At 40.0% G+C, this 23,977-nt stretch overlaps 1 protein-coding gene across 2 annotated transcripts in view; it reads left to right on the plus strand.

The window, feature by feature from the left end:
• The window catches only part of LOC140739953 (small conductance calcium-activated potassium channel protein 2-like), a 198,427-nt gene that overhangs the window by 170,038 nt on the left and 4,412 nt on the right, over positions 1 to 23,977 (plus strand). The window contains exons 7-8 of one of the 2 annotated variants that reach the window (XM_073068662.1): positions 6,269 to 6,396; positions 14,563 to 14,638. In XM_073068662.1, the coding sequence (XP_072924763.1) occupies positions 6,269 to 6,396; positions 14,563 to 14,638 (204 nt within the window). The remainder of the gene's footprint in view (positions 1 to 6,268; positions 6,397 to 14,562; positions 14,639 to 23,977) is intronic. The other variant, XM_073068670.1, reaches the window with a different exon arrangement.

The raw sequence follows: 23,977 nt of genomic DNA on the forward strand, positions 1-23,977 counted from the left end.
AGTGGAAGCAACTGCAAAATCTTGTAGAAACCTGAAGAGTAGAAGTTGAAGGCTGTGGCTACTTTAACAGGAATAACCAGTGCGGGTCTCTCAGGGCCCACAATGAGCACGAATAATTCAAGCATGTACAAATCTGTCACAGTGTGGGGTGGTAGCCTGAAACTCCTGAGACATAGCAAGGAAATTGCTTTTCTCTAGTCCCTGTGTAGAGCAAGGTGCCTTGCAAACTGGTGTTCTGGCTTGAGCTTCTCAGTTGTGCCAAGACCCTTTGTCGGGTCTCAACCCAAAACATCAACTGTTTACTCTTTTCCATAGATGCTGCCTGACCTGCTGAGTTCCTCCAGCATTTTGTGTGTGTTGTGTGTAATAATCTTCCTGGAGTATAATACTTGAAGTTATGTGAAAATTTACGTGTTGATAATATATTCCTGCCTTGAAAAAGGCAAAGATTGTTAATTTTAATAAGTTTCTGGCTGTGATACTGAAGACGTTCATTCCCTGAGCAAAATACTGCAGATGTTGAAAATCTGAAATAAAAACAGAGTGCAGGAATTACTCCCTGGGCCTGCTTTCTCTCTTTGCAGAAGTTCTTGACTTGTTGAGTAGTTCCAGCACAATTCTGTTTCTGATTTTTTGTGTATACCTTAACCAACATCACTCCAAATAGAGCTACTGCATGAAAAGCCGAGCTCTCTACTTGAATGCAGAGCTTGTTGGTTGCCAGCTGTGAAAATAAACTGAGGAGAACTCTAACCAGCATCACTCTCCCACGGTTCATTCCTCCCTGCGGCAGTGAAGCTGTGAACTGATCTGGCGGCTGTCATCTCTGCGGCTTTTGCAGTCTTTTTGTCCCGTTAATATGATGACTTGAGATCAAGGCTTGGGGCTACTATGGCTACTCCACGGAGCAGATCTAAGGACTCAATCTGGTTCGGAATGCTGTCATTTGCTTCTATTATTTGCATGGTGTGCGTGTGTGTGTGCGTGTGCGTGTGTGTGTTTTTCCTCTTCGTCTAAGCAGTGGTTGTGGTCTTTCACTTTTTTAATTGGTTTCTTGCTTTGTGGCTGCCTGTAAGCAAACAAATCTCAGGGTGTATAATTTATAAAATGTTTTGATAGTACATGTTCTTCGAATCTTGAGTCTTGAATTTATTGATAGCATTAACTGTCATCTGTAACTACAGTGAGTAGAAAAATATATGAAGATTCATAGAAAGTGATGCAAACCAAATTTTATAGATTCCTCACACGCATGTACCCTGCTCTGACAAAATGTAAAATTGCCTAAGTCTGTCCTATTTACAAAGGGGAAAAAAATCAAATCACCTCCAAAAAAAACTTACCGTCAATCACAAAGTATCTTACATATTCCTACTGAACAGTATTCTTTACTGATATTCAATTTTGATTAATTGATTTATTATTTATTTATCAAGATACAGCTTGGAGTGGACTCTTCTGGCCCTCCGAGCCTTGCCACCCTGTAATCCCCCAATTTAACCCTCGTCTAATCACGGGACAATTTACATTGACCAATTAACCTACCAACCGGTACGTTGGTGGACTGTGGGAGCACCCAGAGAAAACCCCCATGGTCACGGGGACAATGTACAAACTCTTTGCAGGCAGTGGCAGGAATGGAACCTGTGTCTCCTTAACTGTAAAGCGTTGTGCTAATCACTATGCTACCGTGCCACCGTTTCTGTTGGAATATTTCATTATAGCATCGGTTCAAACACAATTTAAATTTAAATGAGAATGCCTTCTTTTGCTCTCTGGTCAGCATTTGACCAAGGATCTGGATATAATCAAGTACAAGGAGGATGCTTCATAATGGTAAGGACATTTTTGCATACTCGGTGGGTGTGATTGTTGGAATGCAACCACCTCAATCCCAAGAAATGATTGTGGCAGTTCTTCAGTACAGTTTTAAAACAGAGTATCTTTGTCTGTGATTTTAATCCCAATCTTCCGTCCATCAGAAGTCAGAGGTGCCCTATATGCATAGTGAATAGTTGTTTTTTTTAAAGTTAAATTAAATCTGATTCTAAATACAAAAACAAAATGTCATTGAAGGAGAGAAGGTTAGGAGGTGGCCTTACAATATCTCAAGATGATATAAGCCTTTTTGGAGCAGATAGACACATGTATTTCCCTTTAGTAAGCAAACAGTTAATGAGGGGTTATCTTTCAAATTATTGGCAAAAAAACTAGAAGGGAGAAGAGGATTTTTTTTTTCCTGGTTATTGGCATTTGAAACAATCGAACTGGAAAGGCACTAAAAGCAAATTCCATAAATAATATTAAAAGGAAATTGGATGAAGATAAACAACTTTTAGGATAATGCACAAAATGCAGGCATGTAACAAAGTAGAACTGCTTTTCCAAATGTCAGAACAGGCACAGGGGGCTACACTGATGACTCATTCACCCTGCGTTTCTAGGATATGCTGAATGCAATTCAGATTTGTTCACCACAGATTAATAACAGCAGAATCAATAGATGGAAAAAAATATTAAACTGAATAATGGTGGACATACAGAAGGAACATCAAGGTTACAACAAAGAGCAGAGGCACTAATCTGGAAACTAAACCCATTTATAGGCCTATTTTTTGTGAGTAGCTTCAAAACATAATCCTTCAATATTCGCCTGGAGTACCATAGGGCATTTCCTACTTGTACTTAGAAAGCTTATTTCTACCATTTGTTCTCCGAGGTCCTGTAAACATTTTCTACATCAGTCAGCCAGTAACAGAGCTCAGGGAAGTGTGGAGGTGTTAAGTGTTGTCGGTATTCTGAGACAGTGGTAATCAATATAATTGTTTGTCGTATCCCAAACACCTCAATTTTATTGTCAACCCTGCAGTAGAGTTTGATGTTTTTTTTAAACAGCACTAAAAATATTTAGCAGAATGGAACATTTTATTTCAGTCTCTCAAACTTGATAGAGTGTCTCACAAATTTTCTGAAGAGGTAACTAAGAAGATTGACGAGGGTCAGGCATTAGATGCTGTCTACGTGGACTTCAGCAAGACCTTTGCCAAGGTCCCACCCGATTGGGTAGCCTGGAAGGTTAAGTCACATGAAATCATATGAGATAGCCAGTTAGATACAAAATTGGCTTGGTGGAAAGGGACAGAGGGTTGAGGTGGAGGGTTGTTATTCCTGTTGGATGTTTGAGACCGGTGGTGAGCCACAAGAATCAGTGCTGGGTCTATTGTTGCTTCTCATCTGCAGCAATGATTGTGAATAACAATGTTAACATGGTTTATAAGCTTGTGGATGACACCAAAATTGGTGGTATTGTGGACAGTGATTTAGGTTATCCAAGATTAAAACAGGATCTAGATGAACTAGGAAAGTGAACCGAGGTGTAGTAGATGGAAATTAACTGGGAAAAATGTAAGATGTTCAAAGATTCAAAGTACATTTATTATCAAAGCATGTATAGAGGATGCCACTCTGAGATTTGTCCTGCTGTAAGCAACACCAGGGAACCCGTTCAAGGAAACAGCAAACACCCAACTGGCAAAAGAGGAACAAATTGCGCAAATCGAGCGAACAACGCAGAGAACATCAAGCATCAAACCAGGAGTCCAGGAGCATTCACTTTGGTTCAGTTCAGCGCCGTGCTGCTAGTCCGCTGCAGGCTGCAGGGCATTTCTCTGCCAAAGTGCCCAATCGCATTGTTGGCCTTGGTCATATCCTGTCTGGGTAGCCGCCAACCTGAAGGCGTGAACATCGATTTCTTGAACTTCTAGTAATCCCCCCTTCCATATTCTCCATCCTCTTTTCCCTCTCTCATCCTTCCTGCCCATTGCCTCCCTCTGGTGCTCTTCCACCTTTTACTTTCTTCCACGGCCTTCTGTCCTCTCCTATTAGACTCCCCCTTCTCCAGCTCTTTTTCCAATCAACTTCCCAGCTCTTTATTTCACCTCTCCCCACCTCCCAGTTTCACTTATCCCCTTGTGCTTCTCCCTCCCCCCCCCCCCCCCCCCCACACCTTCTAACTCAAACTCCTCATCTCTTCTTTTCCTCCAGTCTGGCTGAAGGGTCTCGGCTCGAAATGTCGACTGTACTCTTTTCCATAGGTGCCGCCTGGCCTGCTGAGTTCCTCCAGCATTTTGTGTGCATTGCTTGGATTTCCAGCATCTGCAGATTTTCCCTAGTTTGTGATTGGTTGGCTGAAGGGGCCATCGCTGTGCTGTACAACTCAAGGATAGTGTTTACCTCGTTCACAAGAAAATGGGATGATTCTGGAAATTTAGGCCATAATTTAATGCAGCAGGACCACGTCTTCTATTAATCTGAGTTGCTAAATTGTTCTATTATTGTCACAGTGAAAAGTTTGCCTGGACACTGTTCATACAGATTAATTCATTACACATTACAGTTACAGAGGGAGGGGGCTGATGGTATGGTGCAAGGTCATAACGAGGTAGACTGAGGTCAAGAGTACTAAGGAGCTGTCCGGTTTGTTATAACTGTGGGATAGAATCTGTACCTGAGCCTGGTGAAGTGTGCTTTCCAGCTTTTGCATGATAGGAGGGGTTAGGAGCAAGAACGCCTTCAGTGGGTTGCGTCTTTGACTGTGGCGGTTGCTTGACTGAGGAAGCAGTTAGGCCAGCAAGAGTTGTGTTTTATATTCTTTCAATTGATGAAGAGTCAAGTGAGAGAAAGGTATTTGAAGCAATTGACACTTTTTTCCCCTCTATTCTGTTAATATATGTGGGAAGAAGAGTATTTATTGACCCTTCCCAATTACCCTAAATAAATGGACCGTCTTTCTGAACAGCTCTGGGAAGGTCTACCCACAAAGCTGTAGAGTAGGGAGGGACTTAAAGGATTTAGACCCTGTGAAGACGGAGTAGTGATATATTTTCAGGTCAGTATAATGTGTGGCTTGAGGGGAAATTGTATCCCTGTGAGCATGTTGGTATTATGCTGATGGTAGGTGCTGCTGGAGCTGTTGAGGTACGTAAGTGCAGTAGTATTTGCAGACGATGCACACTGCCGTCACAAGCAATTAGGACCTGATTGAGGGAGCAGGAATCAGTTTTCTTAACGAGCCAGGCTGAAGAATTGTGAAATTAATAGACCGGAGAGGAAGTCTAAATTAGAGTAGGTAAAATTTAATGCTATGTCACCCACTGGCATAATGGGAGAGAAGATATGTGACTAAAGCAGAGAGGAAAGATGAAACAAAATGGGGAAGTTAACCAGCATTAAAACATTTCTAATGTTTAGCATGTTTTGGAACTTGAAGAAATGAGACACAAGTAATAGTTTATTAATGCTTATAAAGTCATTAAAAGATTGAAATTCAGTTACATACAGAACTGTGCAAAACTCTTAGGCACATTCTATATATAGCTAGGGTGCTTAAGATTTTTTCACTGTACTGTGTATTGGTTAAAACAGGAAGGTGGCTGGGAAACAGAAATAAGAGCTCTTAGCTTTGTACTAGCTCAGTAGCAATATCAATATGTAAAACTTGCACAGTATTGTAGAAAGAAATTAGCTTTTGTGGCTGAGACGGTTTAAAGCTATCATTTAAGTATAGTATCTATCCAGCCTCGCACATTCATCAACAAAATGAATGGCACTGTGCTGGTAAGTGGGTGAGTCTCTGCTTAATTGGGGCCTGTCCTCTTAAATTTTCCACACTATTAGGCACACCATTATTTTGATCGTACCTCTAGCCTGAAGTCATTGTTGCAGACAATGTAGTTGCTATATCTTTAGTAACAAAATTAATTGTAAATGATTTATGAGATGCCTGTTAACTTCAGGTTCTTGCTTTGTAATATGCTTATGTCTTATAAAATGTTGATTCTCATTTTCAATGTTTAAAGTTTCTGAATTTAAGTTGCTTGGTAAAGTCTGGTAACAAAGTAGTTACTTAAAAGTTTCTGGATTCTATTATCAGTGATGAGGAGTTATGAGTAGCTACATTTCAAGGATCCAAAATTGTATCCAAGCTACCATATCAATTAATTGTATGCAAATTTAGAGATCCATTTTAATAGAAACTATAATTACAAACTGTTAGTACTGGAGTTTGATGTGACTTAAGCAGGTTATAATCAAATCTGCCCAATAGTGCCTTGATATTGGAAGTTATGATAAATGGCAGGTGCAAATGTTATGTGGATTGAAGTAACCCAGAATATTATGTTCTGCTCATTTATTTAAATCCTTAGTATTTTAAAAATAAGCTGTGCTCAGATATGCACAGAAAATGACTCTGAACTTCCACTTATAGGTGAAAAATGCAGCTGCCAATGTTCTCAGGGAAACGTGGTTAATATACAAAAACACAAAATTGGTGAAAAAGATCGACCATGCAAAAGTAAGGAAACATCAACGCAAATTCTTGCAAGCCATCCATCAGTGAGTATTGTTCATATTTTTACCAATGATTTAACTTCGCAAAACTGCAGAGTAAAATGCTTATCAGCACTAGTATAGGTAAAAACATGGGTAAAATGAGAGTCTATCCCTTCATACAGATCAATTGTAAGAAAAAGAAAGAGGACTTTTATCTGTAGTTGTTTGTATCATTAGTGCTCAGCATATGTGTTTGTTTTTAAATTAAATGTTTTTCTCACAATTAATTGTTAATGTTAAAGTAGTATTTTAAATTCTGTGACTAATTCTTCATGATAACAGTCTTTACTGTATTTAAATCTTGCTTCTTTTGTATTTTTTGTTTCAATAATGGATTCTTGAAGATATGTGGTAATCTGTGATTGTGCACTCCCAGCGGGGAGCAAGGGTGCCTGAAGTGGGTGTAGAGCTTTATCTTCGATTTATGCTGTCTTTCCAGCAAGGATCACAGAACTGCACCCATGAGAGCCCAGATAAAAAAACTCTGATTGTTTCTTTCGGGTTCCCTTGTATGCAAACTTGCTATTAAATAATGCTTTTCTATATACTGGGGAATTTTTGAAAAATGATACATGTGTCTTTTACTTTCTAGTATTAGGCCAACTTTATGTTAGTTCCCTTATTTAACCCTTTGAATATTACGGTAGAATTTGTAAAAAAAAAGTCCAGAGTTGATATAAAATAATTTCTTTAAGTATTTATTATTCTGATGTAAATTTCCATTGGCTTGTTGAGCCTTTTGTTAATTGGTAATGTTAAAGTAGTATTTTAGTAATTTTTCTACTGTTCAAAATTACATTATTTCTTTTTATTTTAGTTTATAAAATTGGCCAATGAAAAAGGCTGGCTTCATCACAGCAACCTTTATTTTTCAAAGGGTTAAATTGATTGCAGATTATTTGCTTATACCCTAGTCTGTTCTAAAGAGAGTGAAACTATTGTCAGATTGATATTATTTTATGCATTGTTTTATGGTGTGCCTTATTTTACATTTAATTTCTTTTTGTTTGTCTTTTTGTATTTCTACAAAATGAAACTAGAGCTCGAAAGTAAGTTATGTGTGTTGTATTCCAATGATTTTTCAAATCCCTATGCATGCAAGAAAGAGGTATTATCATTGTGAATCTAGTGGTTTGACCACCTCCATGGAAACTGATCAGATACCATGATCTAATCTGTGATAAGTGAAATTCATTTGCCATGATTTGCTGTAAATGGTTAACCTTAAAAAGATGAGAAAGATAAAATTTTGTCCCAATTCTGATTATATCTACTTTATTTTGCTCTTGCAGCTAAACTTCCCTGTGAAGAATCTATAAAATAAACAAAGAGACAGTTCTGCAATAAAATTAATATTATATTAATGTAATTTAACAAATTCCACTAACAGCTAATAAGGGCTGGGGAAATTCAACCTAATCATGGTGATTCAGCTGATAATGTTAAGCTACTGGCACGGAAGGATTGTCACTCTTAAAGTTAGTTAAATAAGAAAGTAACAGCACACATATACAAAAAAATGAAAGTCCAAAATATATTTGTTATCAAAGTACATGTATGTCACCATATACAACCCTGAGATTTATTTTCTTGTGGGCACACTCAAAAATTATATTATAGAATAATAATCATAATAGAATCAATGAAATATCACACTGACTTTGGTGATTAACCTGAATGAAAAAGACAACAAACTGTGTAAGTACAAAAAAAAGAAATAATAAATAGTACAATTTAATAATCATACTACTAGGAAGTCTACTGTAAATAAATAATACAACTTAATAATCCAGTACTTTCTGTAGGATTTTCCATTCAAGGGCATTGGTGTTTCTATATCAGGCTGTGATGCAGCCAGTCAATATACTCTTCACTACACATAGTAAATCATATTATGAGTATTAGATATTGAACAAATAACGAACAAAAACTTTGGAACTCTTTATTTGTTCAGATGCAATTTGTGGAGAGAAATAAAATATTAATAAAACAGAGTATTAATATATCAAAATTTAGCTCCTTTTTTCATCAGAACTAATATGTTTCAATAAAATATAGAGGCAGGTAAAGTGCATTGGGAGAACAAAAGGAGATGTCTGTGATGTGGTGCCATACAGGAGAAGGGATGATTGTAGAAGGTGAAAGTAGACTGCTTTCTTTTAGAAGCAGGCATAGTTTAGAGATCTGTAACTGCCCTTTGCAGAATCAATACCAGCTGTGTGACAAAATGGTGACAAAGGTAATCATCTGAAATTGTTGTACTCTGACTGTAGAAGGCTGTAAAAAGCACACGATTCACAGCTGATGTTATTTGATTTTATGTTGAATTGTGCAGAAGGACCTAGACGCTAGTTATCCGAGTGGGAATTACTCAAGGTGACCGGGAGTGGGAATGAGAAGAGGTGTTCAGCAGAGTGCTCACTCAGTCCGTATTTGTCTCCCCATTGCAGATCAGAATGCATCCAGAATAGCTCATATAAAGCTTAGCAAACTGAAAGAAAGACAAGTAAAGTGATGTGGCCCTTGTCCCACTGGCCTGCTGACCTGAACGCCCCCTTCAAAAAGCAGCTTGTACTCCACCAATGCATGTTCCACCAACTGCACCCCTGCTGATCACAGAATGCCATTTGCAGGTTTGGATTCAAACCCACAATGTAATGCAGTTTCTAGTCATTTCTCTAGATGGGTTGAAGAGTGGCTGAACTGGTACCTAATCAGCTCTGTTGAAGGGGAGGTAAAAGAAGGTGACCATGGTGAATCACTCAAGGTTTAAATAAGCATGAATTTTTGGTTTGATTTTTTTTCTCTCTCAGCAGCTTTAATAGTGATCCTGGGATGAGGTGATAATTAGGGAGTGGTAAGGTGTGGATGTCAAAGAGATATGGCAATGTTATTTGTATTTAAAGCTCGAAGTAGGCCATTTTGAAACATTTGAGCCAACCTTTTACCTGCCTTCCAGTGAGAAAGAAGCAAGGGAGAATATATTATCAGGTTTGGGAGCTGTACCACCAGAACCAAACTACTGACATCATTGCTATTTAATTGGCATTGGTTTATCATTGTACCATGATACAGTGAAAATCTTGTTTTGCATACTCTATATACAGATTAAGTCATTACACAGTGTATTGAGGTTGAACAAGGTAAAACAGTAGCAATGCAGAATGAAGTGTAAAAGTTACACAGATAGACCCCCATCACCCAGGACATGCCCTCTTCTCACTGCTACCATCACTGAGGAGGTACAGGAGCCTGAAGGCACACACACAACAATTCAGGGACAGCTTCTTCCCCTCGTCCATCTGATTTCTGAATGGACACTGAGCCCTTGGACACTATGTCACTACATTTCTTTCTCTTTTTGCGCTATTTATTTAATTCAATTTTTAAAATATATATGTATATACTTTACTGTAATTTGCAGTTATTTTATTATGTATTGCAACGTACTGTTGCCACATGACAACAAATTTCACAATCTATGCCGGTGATGCTAAACCTGATTCTGATTCAGGAGAGGAAATTTGGGCCTTTGTATTGACTTTGAAAATGTTACTCAGTGTGATTGCAGTTGACTGTTATGATCTTGCCAGTATTGTGAGAAGATTAACATTTGTATAAAACAAATTTTGAAGTTCTGTCTGGCCAAGGTAAGCCATACATTCCTTGGCTGAACATGAATCCATGGCATCATTTTCTGATCTTCGTGCTTTGTAGCAGAACGTCAGATTGTATTCTAAGTGACAGGAAAGTAAAGGCAGAAAACTAGTTTGTCTCAATGGGGTCCTTACCATCTTTATAAAAAATATTTCCCCTCCAGCTCTAAACCTGATTTACCACAACAAATACATGCGTTCACGGAATGCTTTTTCAAAGGACCATTATCCAGCTAAAATCAACACAACTGCAGTTAGATATTGGTCAGAAGTGCTTGGTCAAAGAGATGGTGTTAAAGGGGAAAAAGAGCTTGAAAGATGCAGAGATACAGTGAGGAACTTGCACTGAAGGAGGGAAGCTGTAACCAGAGTTGTGAGGAGACTCTGGCAGTGGTGGAAAGCAGCTAATGATGTTGGAAGTGACGAGGGAAGCTGGGATGGAGTAGATCAATGTGTTTTGATTTATTTATACTTAAGAATGTGAAAAGGCCGCTGTTATTACATTTGGAAATAGTATTCATAGAACTGTTAAGCAGCTGGTGACTCGTGCTCAACTGTTGGTTCACTTGTATCATTTCCCTGATTGCATGCATGAGATCATCTCCTACTATTATTGGACATCATACATAAAATGTGGGAGGAACTCAGCAGGTTATTGTACGTGTGTCCCATTCCTCTGATCCACAGACGCTTGTGCTTGTGTAACTAATCCCTGACAATGGAACAAATGTGCTTTTAAAACATGCACATGCAGGCAAGTTAACACAATTTGGAGTTAATAGTCACTGATAACATTCTGTTTTTTAAAGCAGTTTAAGAATTTACATTTGAAAACTGAAACCACCCACTCAAATTAGTGCACTTAAATAGAATGAGGCAGTTCATTCATCAGACTTGCTTGGGTTTTAATCTGCAGAACTGTGAGATATTTTGACGAATTTTCTAAAACTTCAGGATGAAAATGTTTTGAGTAGTCTTATTATTGCTACCCAAGGTAAATTAAACTTTTATCCTATAAGTGAAATATGGTCTTGCTAAACAACTTACCTAAAGTTTATGAAGGAGTGAAAATATGCCACATTACTTAAATAAAATGTAATATTTCATAAGTGACTTCATAATATATATTTGTTTTGGAACTATATTTTCCCTAATTTGTTAACATTAACAATATGTATATTATCAACAAAATAACAAAAAAAAATGAAAGGTTTGTAGAAAATAATGCAGATGAAATAATCCCATGAAACAATTCTGTTTTGGTTAAACCTTTTCAGATTAATTTAGATCACATCAATCTAATTGCAAATTTACAAAAGTACAGTGAAATATCATATACAATAACAAATTAATTGAAGGGGATGCTATTCTAAACAGGCTATGACTAGCTGCAAGATGTTTATGATGTTTGATTTTTAATAGGACTCTCACTTATCACTGAGTTACATTGAAAACAAACTTATCTTGATCAAATCCATTTTGCAGGACTGGTATCAGGCCAGACGGACATAGGAGTGTTTCAAATATATGGGCCCAAGGGACCTCTAGGATGAGTGTTGGAAGTAAATGAGAAATGATAACTGAGTTTGGATTGAATTTGGCCCACTGCTATATTTATGTTTGGATTCTGAAAGTGGAGCTGTTGAATAAATACAAACTTTCAGAATTCAGTCAGTTAATTGAAGTAATATTTTCTTGTTAAAATGATCATGTCAAAAGTTGTATAGGCAAGGGTGTAATTTAAATAATTTTGTAACTTTTCCTTTATTTCCCTAATTTCTCTAATCCCATTGATTGTATCCAAGCAGAGCATTTAATCTTGAGATTCACTCATAAAATCATAAAACCCTAAGATACAGGAGCAAAGTTAAGCCATTTGGCCCATTGAGTCTGTTCCACCATTTCATCAAGGCTGATCCCAATTTTCCTTACAGCCCCAATCTCCTACCTCTCCCCGTATCCCTTCATGCCCTGACCAATCAAGAATCTATCAACCTCTGCCTCCACAGCTGCCTGTGGTAAAGAATTCCACATATTCACCACTCTCAGGCTAAAGAAATTCCTCCTTATTTCTGTTTTGATGCTGTGTCCTTTGGTCTTAGAGACTCCCCCACCATAGGAAACATCCTCTCCACATCCACTCTATCAAGGCCTTTCACCATCCAATAGATTTCAATTAAGTCACCCCTCATTCTTCTGAATTCTAGTGAATACAGGCCCAGAGTCATCAAATGCTCCTCATACGACAAGCCTTTCAATCCTGCATTCATTTTCGTGAACCTTCTTTGAACCTTCTCCAGTTTCAGCACTAAGATTAAGGGCCCAAAACTGCTCTCGATACTCCAAGTGAGGGCTCACCAGTGCTTTACAAAGTCTCAACATTACATCCTTGCTTTTATATTCTAGTCCTCTTGAAATGAATGCTAACATCGCATTTGCCTTCCTCACCACAGACTCAACCTGCAAATTAACCTTAAGGGAATCCTTGCACAAGGACTCCCAAGTCCCTTTTCACCTCAGTTTTTTTTTTGTGTATTTTCTCACCATCTAGAAAATAGTCCACCCTTTAATTTCTTCTACCAAAGCACATGATCATACACTTCCTGCCACTTCTTTGCCTATTCTCCTAATCTGTCTAAGTTCTTCTGTAGCCTCTCTACTTCCTCAAAACTACCTGCCCTTCCACCTTTCTTCATATCTTCTGCAAACTTTGCAACAAAGCCATCAATTCCATCATCCAAATCATTGACATGTAACGTAATTAGAATCGGTCCCAACACAGACCCCTGTGGAACACCATTAGTCACCTGCAGTCAAGCAGAAAAGGCTCCCTTTATTCCCACTCTTTGCCTCTTGCCAATCAACCACTGGTTTATCCATGCTAGAATCTTTCCTATAATACCCTGAGCTCGTAGCTTGTTAGGCAGCCTCATGTGTGCCACCTTGTCAAAGTCCTTCTGAAAATCCAAGCACACAATATTAACCGATTCTCCTTTGTCTATCCTGCTTGTTATTTCTTCAAAGAATTCCAACAGATTTGTCAGGCAAGATTGTCCTTTGAGGAAAGTACAGTCTATTTTATCATTTGCTTCCAAGTACCCTCAGACCTCATCCTTAATAATCGACTTCAACACCTTCCCAACCACTGAGGTCAGACTAACTGGCCTGTAGTTTCCTTTCTTCTGCCTCTCTTCCTTATTAAAGAATTAAGTGACATTTGCAATTTTCCAGTCTTCCGGAATCATTCCAGAATCTAGTGATTCTTGAAAGATCATTACTAATGCTTCCACAATCTCTTCAGCCACCTCTTTCAGAACTGTGGGGTGTACACCATCTGGTCCAGGTGACTTATCTACCTTTAGACCTTTCAATTTCCCAAGAACCTTCTCTTTACTTATGGTAATGTCACACACTTCATGACCCCTGACACCTGGAACTTCCACCATATTGCTAGTGTCTTCCACGGTGAAGACTGATGCAAAATACTCAGTTTGTCAGACATTTCCTTGTCCCTCATTAATACCTCTCTAGTATCATTTTCCAGCGGTCTGACATCCACTCTCACCCCTCTGTAACATTTCATGTATCTGAAGAAACTTTCGGTATCCTCTTTAATCATTTAGTGGCATTGTTAATTAGAAAGAAACAGCAACATTTTGTGAGTGCAATTTAAGACAGAGTTATGGTTTTGATATGGTTAATCGGGAATTTAACTCTTGAAATTCAAGAAAATAGATTGGTAAAAGATTTGCTAACTAAAATGAGCATTGGGATTGTCAACAGTTTCCAAAATTTGAGGTTTGTTAGTGACAAATTTCCTTCCAGAATCTGAGGGAGGAGATTGTAAATTATCTTGGTTTAGAATCTCTTGATTCAAAGTTAAAATGGATTTCGGAAATTGGGTGTGAATATACAGGATTGCTCACTTCAAAAGGGGAATGCTTGTTTGTTTGTACATTTTTCTTTTGTTTATTAAATACATTTAGAAGATATTATCAATCCACATCTCATTATTATGTGAATGTACATTCCAGACCAAATTAATCCATTATAGAGTGGACTGTAGATGTCCCTTAATGTCCAGTTAAGTCATTGCTGACATACCTAGATTGAGGAAATAGGAATCAAATTCTCATAGAAAGTAGGCAGAACTTTGGGATGGTCTCACACCAATCTTTTTCCATCCTATGTCTAATGGTCATGATACTGAGGCTTTTAATGAATGCCTAAACTTTGGTCTGACATTTGTAAAGTCCTCTTATTTTTCTTCATCTGAAGCTGTGTCTAATATATTACAAAATGCACACATTTTTCTATGCTACCAACTATTTCCATATCAAGGCAGCATGCTTCTCATTTAACAGACAGATGAGTGGTTTTGAAATTTTAAAAGTAAGAAAGTCATTGTTTGTGCAGGTGGTTTGCTCTGGTGAATTTTACTGCATGTTCTCTTTTGAAGATGGCATTGCAGAATGAAGTGAAATTGACCAACTAAAATGAATGTTGCCTTCAGGTTACGAAGTGTAAAAATGGAGCAACGAAAATTAAATGATCAAGCAAATACTCTGGTGGATCTTGCGAAGGTCAGTGTGAGTTGTTTTTTTAACCCATTTGTGAATTTTTCTCAAATATTGCACCATGATTTTTGTAAATTGACAGATGATTGTTCTCACAAATTTCCTCAACTTGAACAGAATAACTACCCTGTTATTTTTAAGGCATCATAAAAATGTTTATATTTCACGGAGAGCCAATAAAGCAGGTAATTGAACATGGAAATCACCGACTTGTTTAGGATTTACGTGATTTCTCCCTCACTTACTCTGTGTTCTTCATACTGTCCTGTCTCACTCTTTCTCCCCAGTCGTGGGAAGAAGCCTCACAAGCAAATGGACATGAGCCACAGCAGATTCTCCACTAAATGAAATGTACAGCCGCTTTGCTGCCTTACTGTATTAGCTTTCCCTGGAGCAGGTGGAGCCACAGAACTGGGAAAAGGCTACTCAAGTGTTTTCTGTTTGTGCAGTTTTGTCCTTAATAGTGAAGAAATTCTATTATTGATTGCAGGAAAGAATTCTGGCTGGGCTTTACTGGAATTCAGTTGGGAGGTTAGTTAAGCTTCTGGCTAAATAAACAGTCTAAAGAGGGGTATATTTTTAGAAGGCGGTAGAATGGGTTTGAGAAGGATAATGAAACTGCCATGATCACATGGCAGAGCAGACTCGATGGACCGAATGTTCTAATTCTACTCCTCTGTCTTATGGACTTGTATTTTGCAGCTTTATCAGACTGAATTGAAACTAATCTCATGGGAAAGTTGTAGAGAAACAGTCCAAAGCCATAGTTGAGCCTTGTGTGGTATCTTATGCAGTGCTGGGACCATATCATCTGTAATATTTAGTACTGCACATTTTTTTTTTGTTGTGTAGCAGATACTGAAGTTGTCATAGCCAGAGGAGATAGTGGGGATAAGCTCCCACCACCTATTAAATGCTCCCAATAGCATGTGTTTCAAACCAAGTCTTGACAACCAAGTCCAGCTTCTAGCCTTCACGTGTGGTTTAGTTACTAAGTCCAGCAGAAATGTTTATACTGACAGGAGAAGGGGCAAACGCAGGTTAAAGCCAGTCGCTTCGGGCAGCTGTGGCTCATCAGCTGCGGTTGGCAGCTCACCCGAGAGAAGGAAGGCTCTGATCTCAAACCTCTGCTGCCTTGTTCATAGGGACGGCTTCGGGAGTAAACCCTCAGGAAAAAGCCAGAGATGGAGGGACTGAGAGTGCCCTTTGTCGAGTTCAGCGCTGTCTGGCAACTCCTGCGATGTGCTGGTTCGGCCTCTGCCATTCCTTTGGATTCATCAGCTGAGTGGAGAGGGGGAGCCTGCTACAGGGGCAACAGCTTTCTCTCCATGTTGTACTGCCCTGGCTTGCGTAGCATGTAGGGTGCAATATCCATGTTCGAACCCGACCAACCGAGGGCCTCACTGTCAGAAAGAAATTGGAACGTTCTCCAAAGGTTTCTATTTTTATTTCGCTTCCACAAAACATGAACATTTCACAAAGGGAATCTGTCTATGGAATTAATTTTATAGGAATTAATTTAGGGGTGGGTCTACTGATGACATTACTGCTAGAGGAAGTATTCTTCATGTCCACACAGGTTAGCTTACAGGCTTCAAGAGCTCCCCCCTCACTTTCCTACACAGATGGCTGGAACCTTCTTTGTCATTGTGAATATAAGCTTTGTTTTTTGAGACACCATTGCGTAAACTCTCTTCTACAGATCAACTGAGATAGAGAGAGGGACTGCATCAGCAGAAATTCAGGGATGGAATGGCAGGGCAAGTATATTCACAGGTATCAAACAGGAGTAGTGATCATAAGGTAACTCTAACCATTGTGTAAAATATATAGATGTATATATTATGTGAATTAAAACTCCCAGTGTGAAGTTCTGCTAGATGGGAACACATTATTAGGAGTTTACGTATGGGAGGTCAAACAACTTTCACTAACGTGCAAATTTCTCAAATGACTTCAGCAGACTGCAGGTATGATTTGGAATCCGTGCTTCATGCATTTTGTTAGCTCTTTTAGCTCTCAGGCACAATTGGGTCGGATTCACTACAGCTGTTACTGAAAAATTGCATTTGCTGTGATCTTCTGAAACCAAGAAACGAAGTGTTGTATTTTGTTTAAAAAAAATTAATCCCATTATACAGAAGTTTATTTATATAGTAAAGTGCATTTACTTTGTATAATATTGCCACTTATGTTGAATTCCCCTGCATTGCTGTTCATTTGCCTTCTTAAGGAATCACCGTAAAATATAAATTAGTAAGAGTTTATGTTATTATTTAATCTTCTCATCCTTTCAGCCACTGTCAGTAAATTCTTCTGCAAGAAGGCCAGACAGGATAGAGGGGGTGAAGAAGAGTGGAGAAGGAATCGACATCTGTCCTCAATTGTCTGTTTTACAGGGGTTCTTAACCTTTTTGATGCCATGGACCAATATCATTAAGTTGAGAACCCCCAGTTTAACACGGACATAATAAAGTTCATGTTCAAGTTCAAATTTATTGTCATTCAAGCAAACATATGTATACAGCTAAATAAAACATCATTTCTCTTGGGCCAAGATGCAAAACACAATACATATAGTCACACACAGCACATACAGTCACAAAATAAGACTAGTCCCAGACTGGCATGACACATTGTTTTCCACTTCCAGACCTTGGAAATTACCGGTACTTCTACTGAACTCAGTTTCAAAAACTGCTAGTAGTATGTTGGAAATCTGGTATGTGTGATCAAAGACAACTTTCTACGATGTGTCTGACCATTTTTGCTGTGATGTTAAAACAAAAGATGATATAAAAAGACATGTATAGCAGTAAAACATGTGATAAGACATAGGGTTAGTAACAGCTTTGTCAGCTTCCTGGGATGGTTTTGAAGCAGCAAAAGACCTGAAGTGTTGTAAATGGGACTCTTTTTGGTAATTTAAGCCATTAGAAAATGTCAAAGCACGGATTGAATCTAGCCGATCTCTTTGTACTTTTCAACCAATTTGTGATGTAATGTTAAAAAAACACTTTGTATTATCTCATTGCGTGTCAGTTGGTCACAAAATGCGAGGTGTTAGATGTCACTCTTTTGCAATTTAACAGGTGCATTTTCCAAGTAGATGGAAGTTTGAAAGTGTGATCTGGCAACTAGCACTTTCCAATCATAAACTATTGATTTTGTGATTGGAATAGATAGAGTAGCCAGGTGTATACTGTTTCCCCTGTGATTGCAAAAGCCCATGCACTCTTGAATCAAATATCAAGTGTAAATTTTAATTAGCTTTAAGTTTAACTCTTTACTTTAGATGACCATATCAGACAGCCAAATCCACTGGATGGGTATGGAATGTTGATTCAATCTGATCATGGCATGCGTAAATCTGAAATTTAAGGGATGTCTTTAAAATTAACTTGCCTGAAATAGTTTTAATTTTCTCCTGTTTGATAATGGTGAAGAACTAAAATGTATACAGGGAATTCAGCTCACATTACGAGGAACAGGACTGAGTATCATAAAGCAAAACCAAGGTAGAATTAGTCACCAAGGGCAATCGTTACTAGAATAGATTCGAATGGACTTAAAGAAACAGTGTATTGCCAGCAACTGAGTGGAAACTAGAGAGTTGGAGTTAAAAATGTTGTTTTACTATCTGAGGGAATGGTTACCCACTGAGAATGTGCAATGGTTCAGCTTTGTATAACTTTCTATATACGAATTCATTGTTCATTTTTCATCTTTTGATAGTTTTTTTTTTGTTTTCAGAATAGCTCTTTTGTTTCTACTGCAAATATTGCTGAAGGTATTTCCTCTTCTAGAAACTGTTTATTTAAATCTGTCCGAAATACTCTATCAGTGATGCTGAGTGTTAACAGGAAGCGGAAAGACGTGCATTCTTATATCACCTTGCAAGCTCTAAGTTCTTCACATTCAATTATATAATGTTCAAGTGTTGTTAAATTGTAAGGAGGATCACAGCCGACAATAGCACAGTGAGAACTTCTCTTATTATCACCCTGGTAAGTTTACTGGGCCTCAGTTTAGATGAGATTAGATTTACATATTACATTTGCATCGAAACGTACATTGAAATGCGTTGTTTGTGATAATAACCAATGAAAGCAAGGATGTGTGGGGGGGGGCGGCGGCCTACAAATGTCACAACACATTCTGGCACCAATAATGTTCAGCAGAACAACGTGTAGTCAACATAGAACAACAACAATGAAACAAAACAACTGCAGTAAAGCAAATACCTTTTGCGCACACACTATGTCAGGCCTACAGCCCCAGTACAGGCTGCCTCTAGCCTCCAGTCCTTAGCCTGGGCCCCAGATTCACAGACATCGGGCCTCTGATCTCCAGCCTCACTGACCTAGGGGCTTCCCCGGACTCACCAATCCTTGGCTTCGGCCTTTGGACTTCAACGACCTCTGGATTTCGTCCCTGGGACTCGCCAGTCACGGCTCTCAATCTCAGGACCTGCTGACCTTGGGACTTGGACGGTGGAGTATGCCCTCAGTACTGTAAAAGCTGAACACACTGTTTTTAAGCAGTTCTTTGGGATCAGGGATGATTTCAATCCACCCTGGCTTTGGGAATCTGAGTTGGTTAATGAGGCCAGTGGGAGAACTGTGGACTCTTCTAGAAGTAGGCACATGGTGTCTGACAGATTAGTTGCTGGCTGGTTTGAGAGATGGTGATCTCTTGCATCACTTACTAAGGGCTTCTGTGTGCTCCAGTTACATGACCTTGAGGTTTTCAGTACAATCCCAAACACTCCTGGTCATGTGCCAACGTTCCCAAAAGCCAGAGGTGCAGATCCTCAGGGAACTTTGTACACATTCTTGGATCCTAATTTCTGGCCACGTGGTAACCTTTCCCCACGACAGGCCTCAGGGCAGAGTGTTTGTTCTGTGAGCCTACCGTTGGACATGTCTTGATGTGGTCAGTCTAAAGTAGCTGACTGAAAATAATCAGGGCCTAATGCAGGGAATGTGGCCTAGTAGAGGACAAAGGCATTGGTTTGAGTATCTGTGGAATAAATTACTGTCCCATCCAATCAGGTTCAAAGTTCAAAATACATTTATTATCAAAGTACATATACATTCTACTTCCTTGAGATTTGTCTCCTTACAAACAGCAACAAAATAAAGAAACCCCTAAAGGACCAATTAACAAAAACAAAGTCCTTCTAACACCCAATGCACAGAGAGATTTAAAAAAAAGCAAATTGCGCAAGCAATTAAAGTAAGTAAATAGCATTCAGAACTGGAGTTTTATGAAGGACACCTTGCCAGGAATCACTGCAGCTAGAACAGGCCTCAGCCTCAGTTCATCGCAGAGCCAAGTAAAAGTTGCAGGACCACAGACGCAAAGCCAGGCATCACTGCAGCCAGCGCAGAGCCGGGTAAATATCGCGAGACTCCCGACACAAAGCCAGGCATCACTGCAGCCAGCGCAGAGCCGGGTAAATATCGCGAGACTCCCGACACAAAGCCAGGCATCACTGCAGCCAGCGCAGAGCCGGGTAAATATCGCGAGACTCCCGACACAAAGCCAGGCATCACTGCAGCCAGCGCAGAGCCGGGTAAATATCGCGAGACTCCCGACACAAAGCCAGGCATCACTGCAGCCAGCGCAGAGCCGGGTAAATATCGTGAGACTCCCGACACAAAGCCAGGCATCACTGCAGCCAGCGCAGAGCCGGGTAAATATCGTGAGACTCCCGACACAAAGCCAGGCATCACTGCAGCCAGTGCAGGCCACAGCCTCAGTTCAGCGCAGAGCTGGGTAAGTGTCACGGAGCAGTGAGCAGAACCAGGCAAAGTTGACCCTCGCCTCGCCTCCAGTCCCAGCACCCTGACCTTTGCAATCTGACCCCGTGCTTAAATCACCAAAACATCATGTCGTTCCTCGCTCTTGGACTGTTCTGGGGCCTGGACCCTGTTGCTATGGTTCAAGCTGTACTCGACTTTCCCATTTCAGCCTTAAATCGATCAGTCATCAGGACTCCCCTTGCTCTCGGGGACGTCTCGACACTGCCTTGGCTCTGCTTCAACCCTGCCTTCGCTTGCCTCGACCACGCCTCGCCTCTCCATTGTTAGCATTGAATGTTAGTAATAAGGTATTTAGTAGTCTTCTTTGTTTTCTGCCCTCGATAAGTAGTTGCTGGGCATCACTAGCACCACCTTAATGCAGGTGGTATGCTGATTATTAATTCCTTTGGAATTCTATGGACCGTTACAGACTGTGGCATGCGTCAATGCAAGATTAATTACAGTTTAACTCTGTGGATCTGTGTGCTGTCTGGTGCACCTGTGTGTTGTGCTGTCACTCCCTTGGTTGTGTGCACCCACTCACCTTCAGTGGTCACTTCGTTAGGCATCTTCTGTAAAGCGGCCGCTGAGTTCATCTTCAAGGACTTCTGTTGCTGTAGCCCATCCAGCTTCCAGGTTTGCCATGTTGCGCATTCAGAGATGCTCTTCTGCATGCCACTGTTGTAACGCGTGGTTATTTGAGTTACTGTCACCTTCCCGTCATCATGAACTAGCCTGGCCATTCTCCTCTGACCTCTCTCATCACCCCTAGAACTGCCACTCTGTTTTTTTTTTGTTTTTCACACCATTCTCTGTAAACTGTAGAGCAGGGTCCAAGGCGTGGCATTGGTATTGGTCCATGGCATAAGAAAGTTTGGGAACCCCTGCTCTGGAGACTGTTGTGCAGGAAAATCCCAGGAGATCCCTTCTGGCAATTATTCCACAGCAGAAGTCACATTTCTAAGGTTTGGTCTGAACAACAACTGAACCTCTTGACCGTGTCTGCATGCTTTTATGCATTGAGTTGCTACCACGTGATTGGCTGATTAGATATTTTTATTAATCAGAAGGGTACAGGTGTACCTAATAAAATGAATTAGACTCTGGCTCTCTTTGGCTGTGTGCTTCTGCTATGTTAGGTACAGCGCCCCTCTGTGTTGAACGTTAAAGCTCAACTTGCGCGGGTCCAAAGCGATGCCTAAGGGAATGGGAATCAGTACAGAAATCCAGGAGCGAGAAGCAAACAGAATCCTACCAGACTGCCAAGTGGGAAAGTGGCATTGCATACTGCTGCTTTTAACTTAAAACTAAAACCTAGCCAGGTTAGAGTGATTCTAGAACGTGGAATAGTACAGGACAGAAACAGGCCATTCGGTCCACCATGTGTGTGCTGGCCAAATCTATCCCGCCTGTACACGAACCCCGTCAGCCTCGTAAATGGCACAATTGTGTTTGCTTCTACCACTACACCTTAACCCAATCTCTGTAGTTCTTGATTCCCAAATCCTGGGAAAAGGACTGGGTGTGTGTTCATCCTACCCATGCACCTGATGATTTTATACACCTCTGTAAGATTGTCTCTCAGTCTCAACGCTCCAAGGAATAAAGCTTCAGCCCACCCAACCTCTCCCTATAATTCAGTCCTTTGTCTCCCGGCAAAATACTCCTAAATCTCTCTTGCCACTTTGTGCTGCTTTCATCAACCAACTTTGATCAATAAATTATAACAAGGTTCAGTACCTACCCACCAGAAAACATTTTATTTATCTTCACTGATAAATTTCCAGCTTTACACTCCAAAGTGTTGACTGTAATGTGTACTCTGTTAGGAGCCCATTATTTTCAGTAGATGCAGCACAGAATGTGTGGCTCCGTTTTCTAATATGGAAAATTGGCTGTCATTATTCATTAAAATACTGGCGCTGGAAGCTCAGTGCATATTACGGCAACATTATGAGTTGTGGCTCCCAGTATGGAGCTTTGATTGTGAAGATTGGGCATTCAGAAATAGACATATTTTAATGCACAGTCCTGCTGTGAAATCTTGTGTGCTGTCCACCTACAGTTAAAAGCCTAATCAATTAAAGCTGTAGATACATAAAAAACTACTAAAGTCTGTCCTGGATATAATAGGCAGTAAACAAGTGTTCAAGTTTAAAAGCTGCAGTGAAAGTGTAGACTAGGAAACTCTAAGATGCTCTCCTTTCTCATATTTGAAGATTAAGACAAAATCTGAGTAGCTGTCTCACAGTCTAGCTAGAGCTGTACTTTCAGTTGTGCTGATAAGCCTACGTCCCATAATCATCACAATCCCAGGGTCTGTCCCACCATCAGGATGAATGCATCGAAAGTGGTGACACAGCCTCCGGCATTCAGGAGGACACTGGGTGTCGTCAACATAGACTCTGGAAGCTATGGAGTCTCCTGCACCTGTTCAGACGTGGGCAAGGAAACTTGCAACAGGTTTTTTCCCTTCTGCTTATCTTTATCCAGTGAATCTTCCAGCGTCACTAGAGTGTGAGGTTGTCACTGTCATCGAGTGTTGGAAAAGGGGAGACACTCTCTCCACATCCATCGTGTCAAGAGCCACATGATCTTTCTATCCAATCCCCGGAGGAACTCTAGGAGATACAATTCTTCCCTTTCTGATCTTTCCTCATTCCCTAACCTGCTATTCTAGGTAGTGGTTGAGGAGAATTTCTCTGAACATCCTTCCTTAAGACTAATACTGTAAACAGTACTCCAAACATATCCTCACCATTGCCCTGTATAGGTGAAACATTACCTCCTTTCAGTTCCCCTGGTAATAAATAATAATTTTCTGTGTCATTTTCTAATCACTGTGCTTTTGTTGTGCCCACCATTGAGCATATCTACAACGAACGTTGCCACAAGAAAGCAGAATCCATCATCAAGGCCCCCTTCCCCACCATCCAGGCCATACCCTCTTCTCAGTGCTGCCGTTGGGAAGGAGGTACAGGAACCCTCGAGTCCCACACCATCAGGTTCAGGAACAGTTATTACCCTTCAACCATCAGGCTCCTAAACCACTGTGGATAATGTGATGCTATTACAGCCCGGGGAGTCAGAGTTCCGAGTTCAATTCCAGCATCCTCTGTAAGAAAGTTTGTACGTTCCTCCCGAGTGCGTGTGGGTTTCCTCGGGGTGCTCCTGTTCCTCCCACGTTCCAAAAGACATACTGGTTAGTAGATTAATTGGTCATTGTAAACTGTCTTGTGATTAGGCTAGGCTGAAATAGGTGGGTTGCTGGGTAATGCAACTTGCTAGGCTAGAAGGGCCTGTTCTGCTGTTTATCTCTAAATTTTAAAAAGGTCACTCACCTCAACTCTGAACTGATTCCACATCCTACCGACTCATTTTCAAGCACTCTACAACTCATGTTCTCAGTATTATCTGTCTGTCTGTCTATCTATCTGGTATCTATCTAAACTATTTATTATTTTTAGTTTTTCTCAGCTGAAGTTAGTAAAACCTGAGGGATGGGCAAAGCCACGTACACTCATTTCTCAATTGACAGGAACTT

This window comes from Hemitrygon akajei, chromosome 2, assembly GCF_048418815.1.
Source record: "Hemitrygon akajei chromosome 2, sHemAka1.3, whole genome shotgun sequence".
NCBI lineage: Eukaryota > Metazoa > Chordata > Chondrichthyes > Myliobatiformes > Dasyatidae > Hemitrygon > Hemitrygon akajei.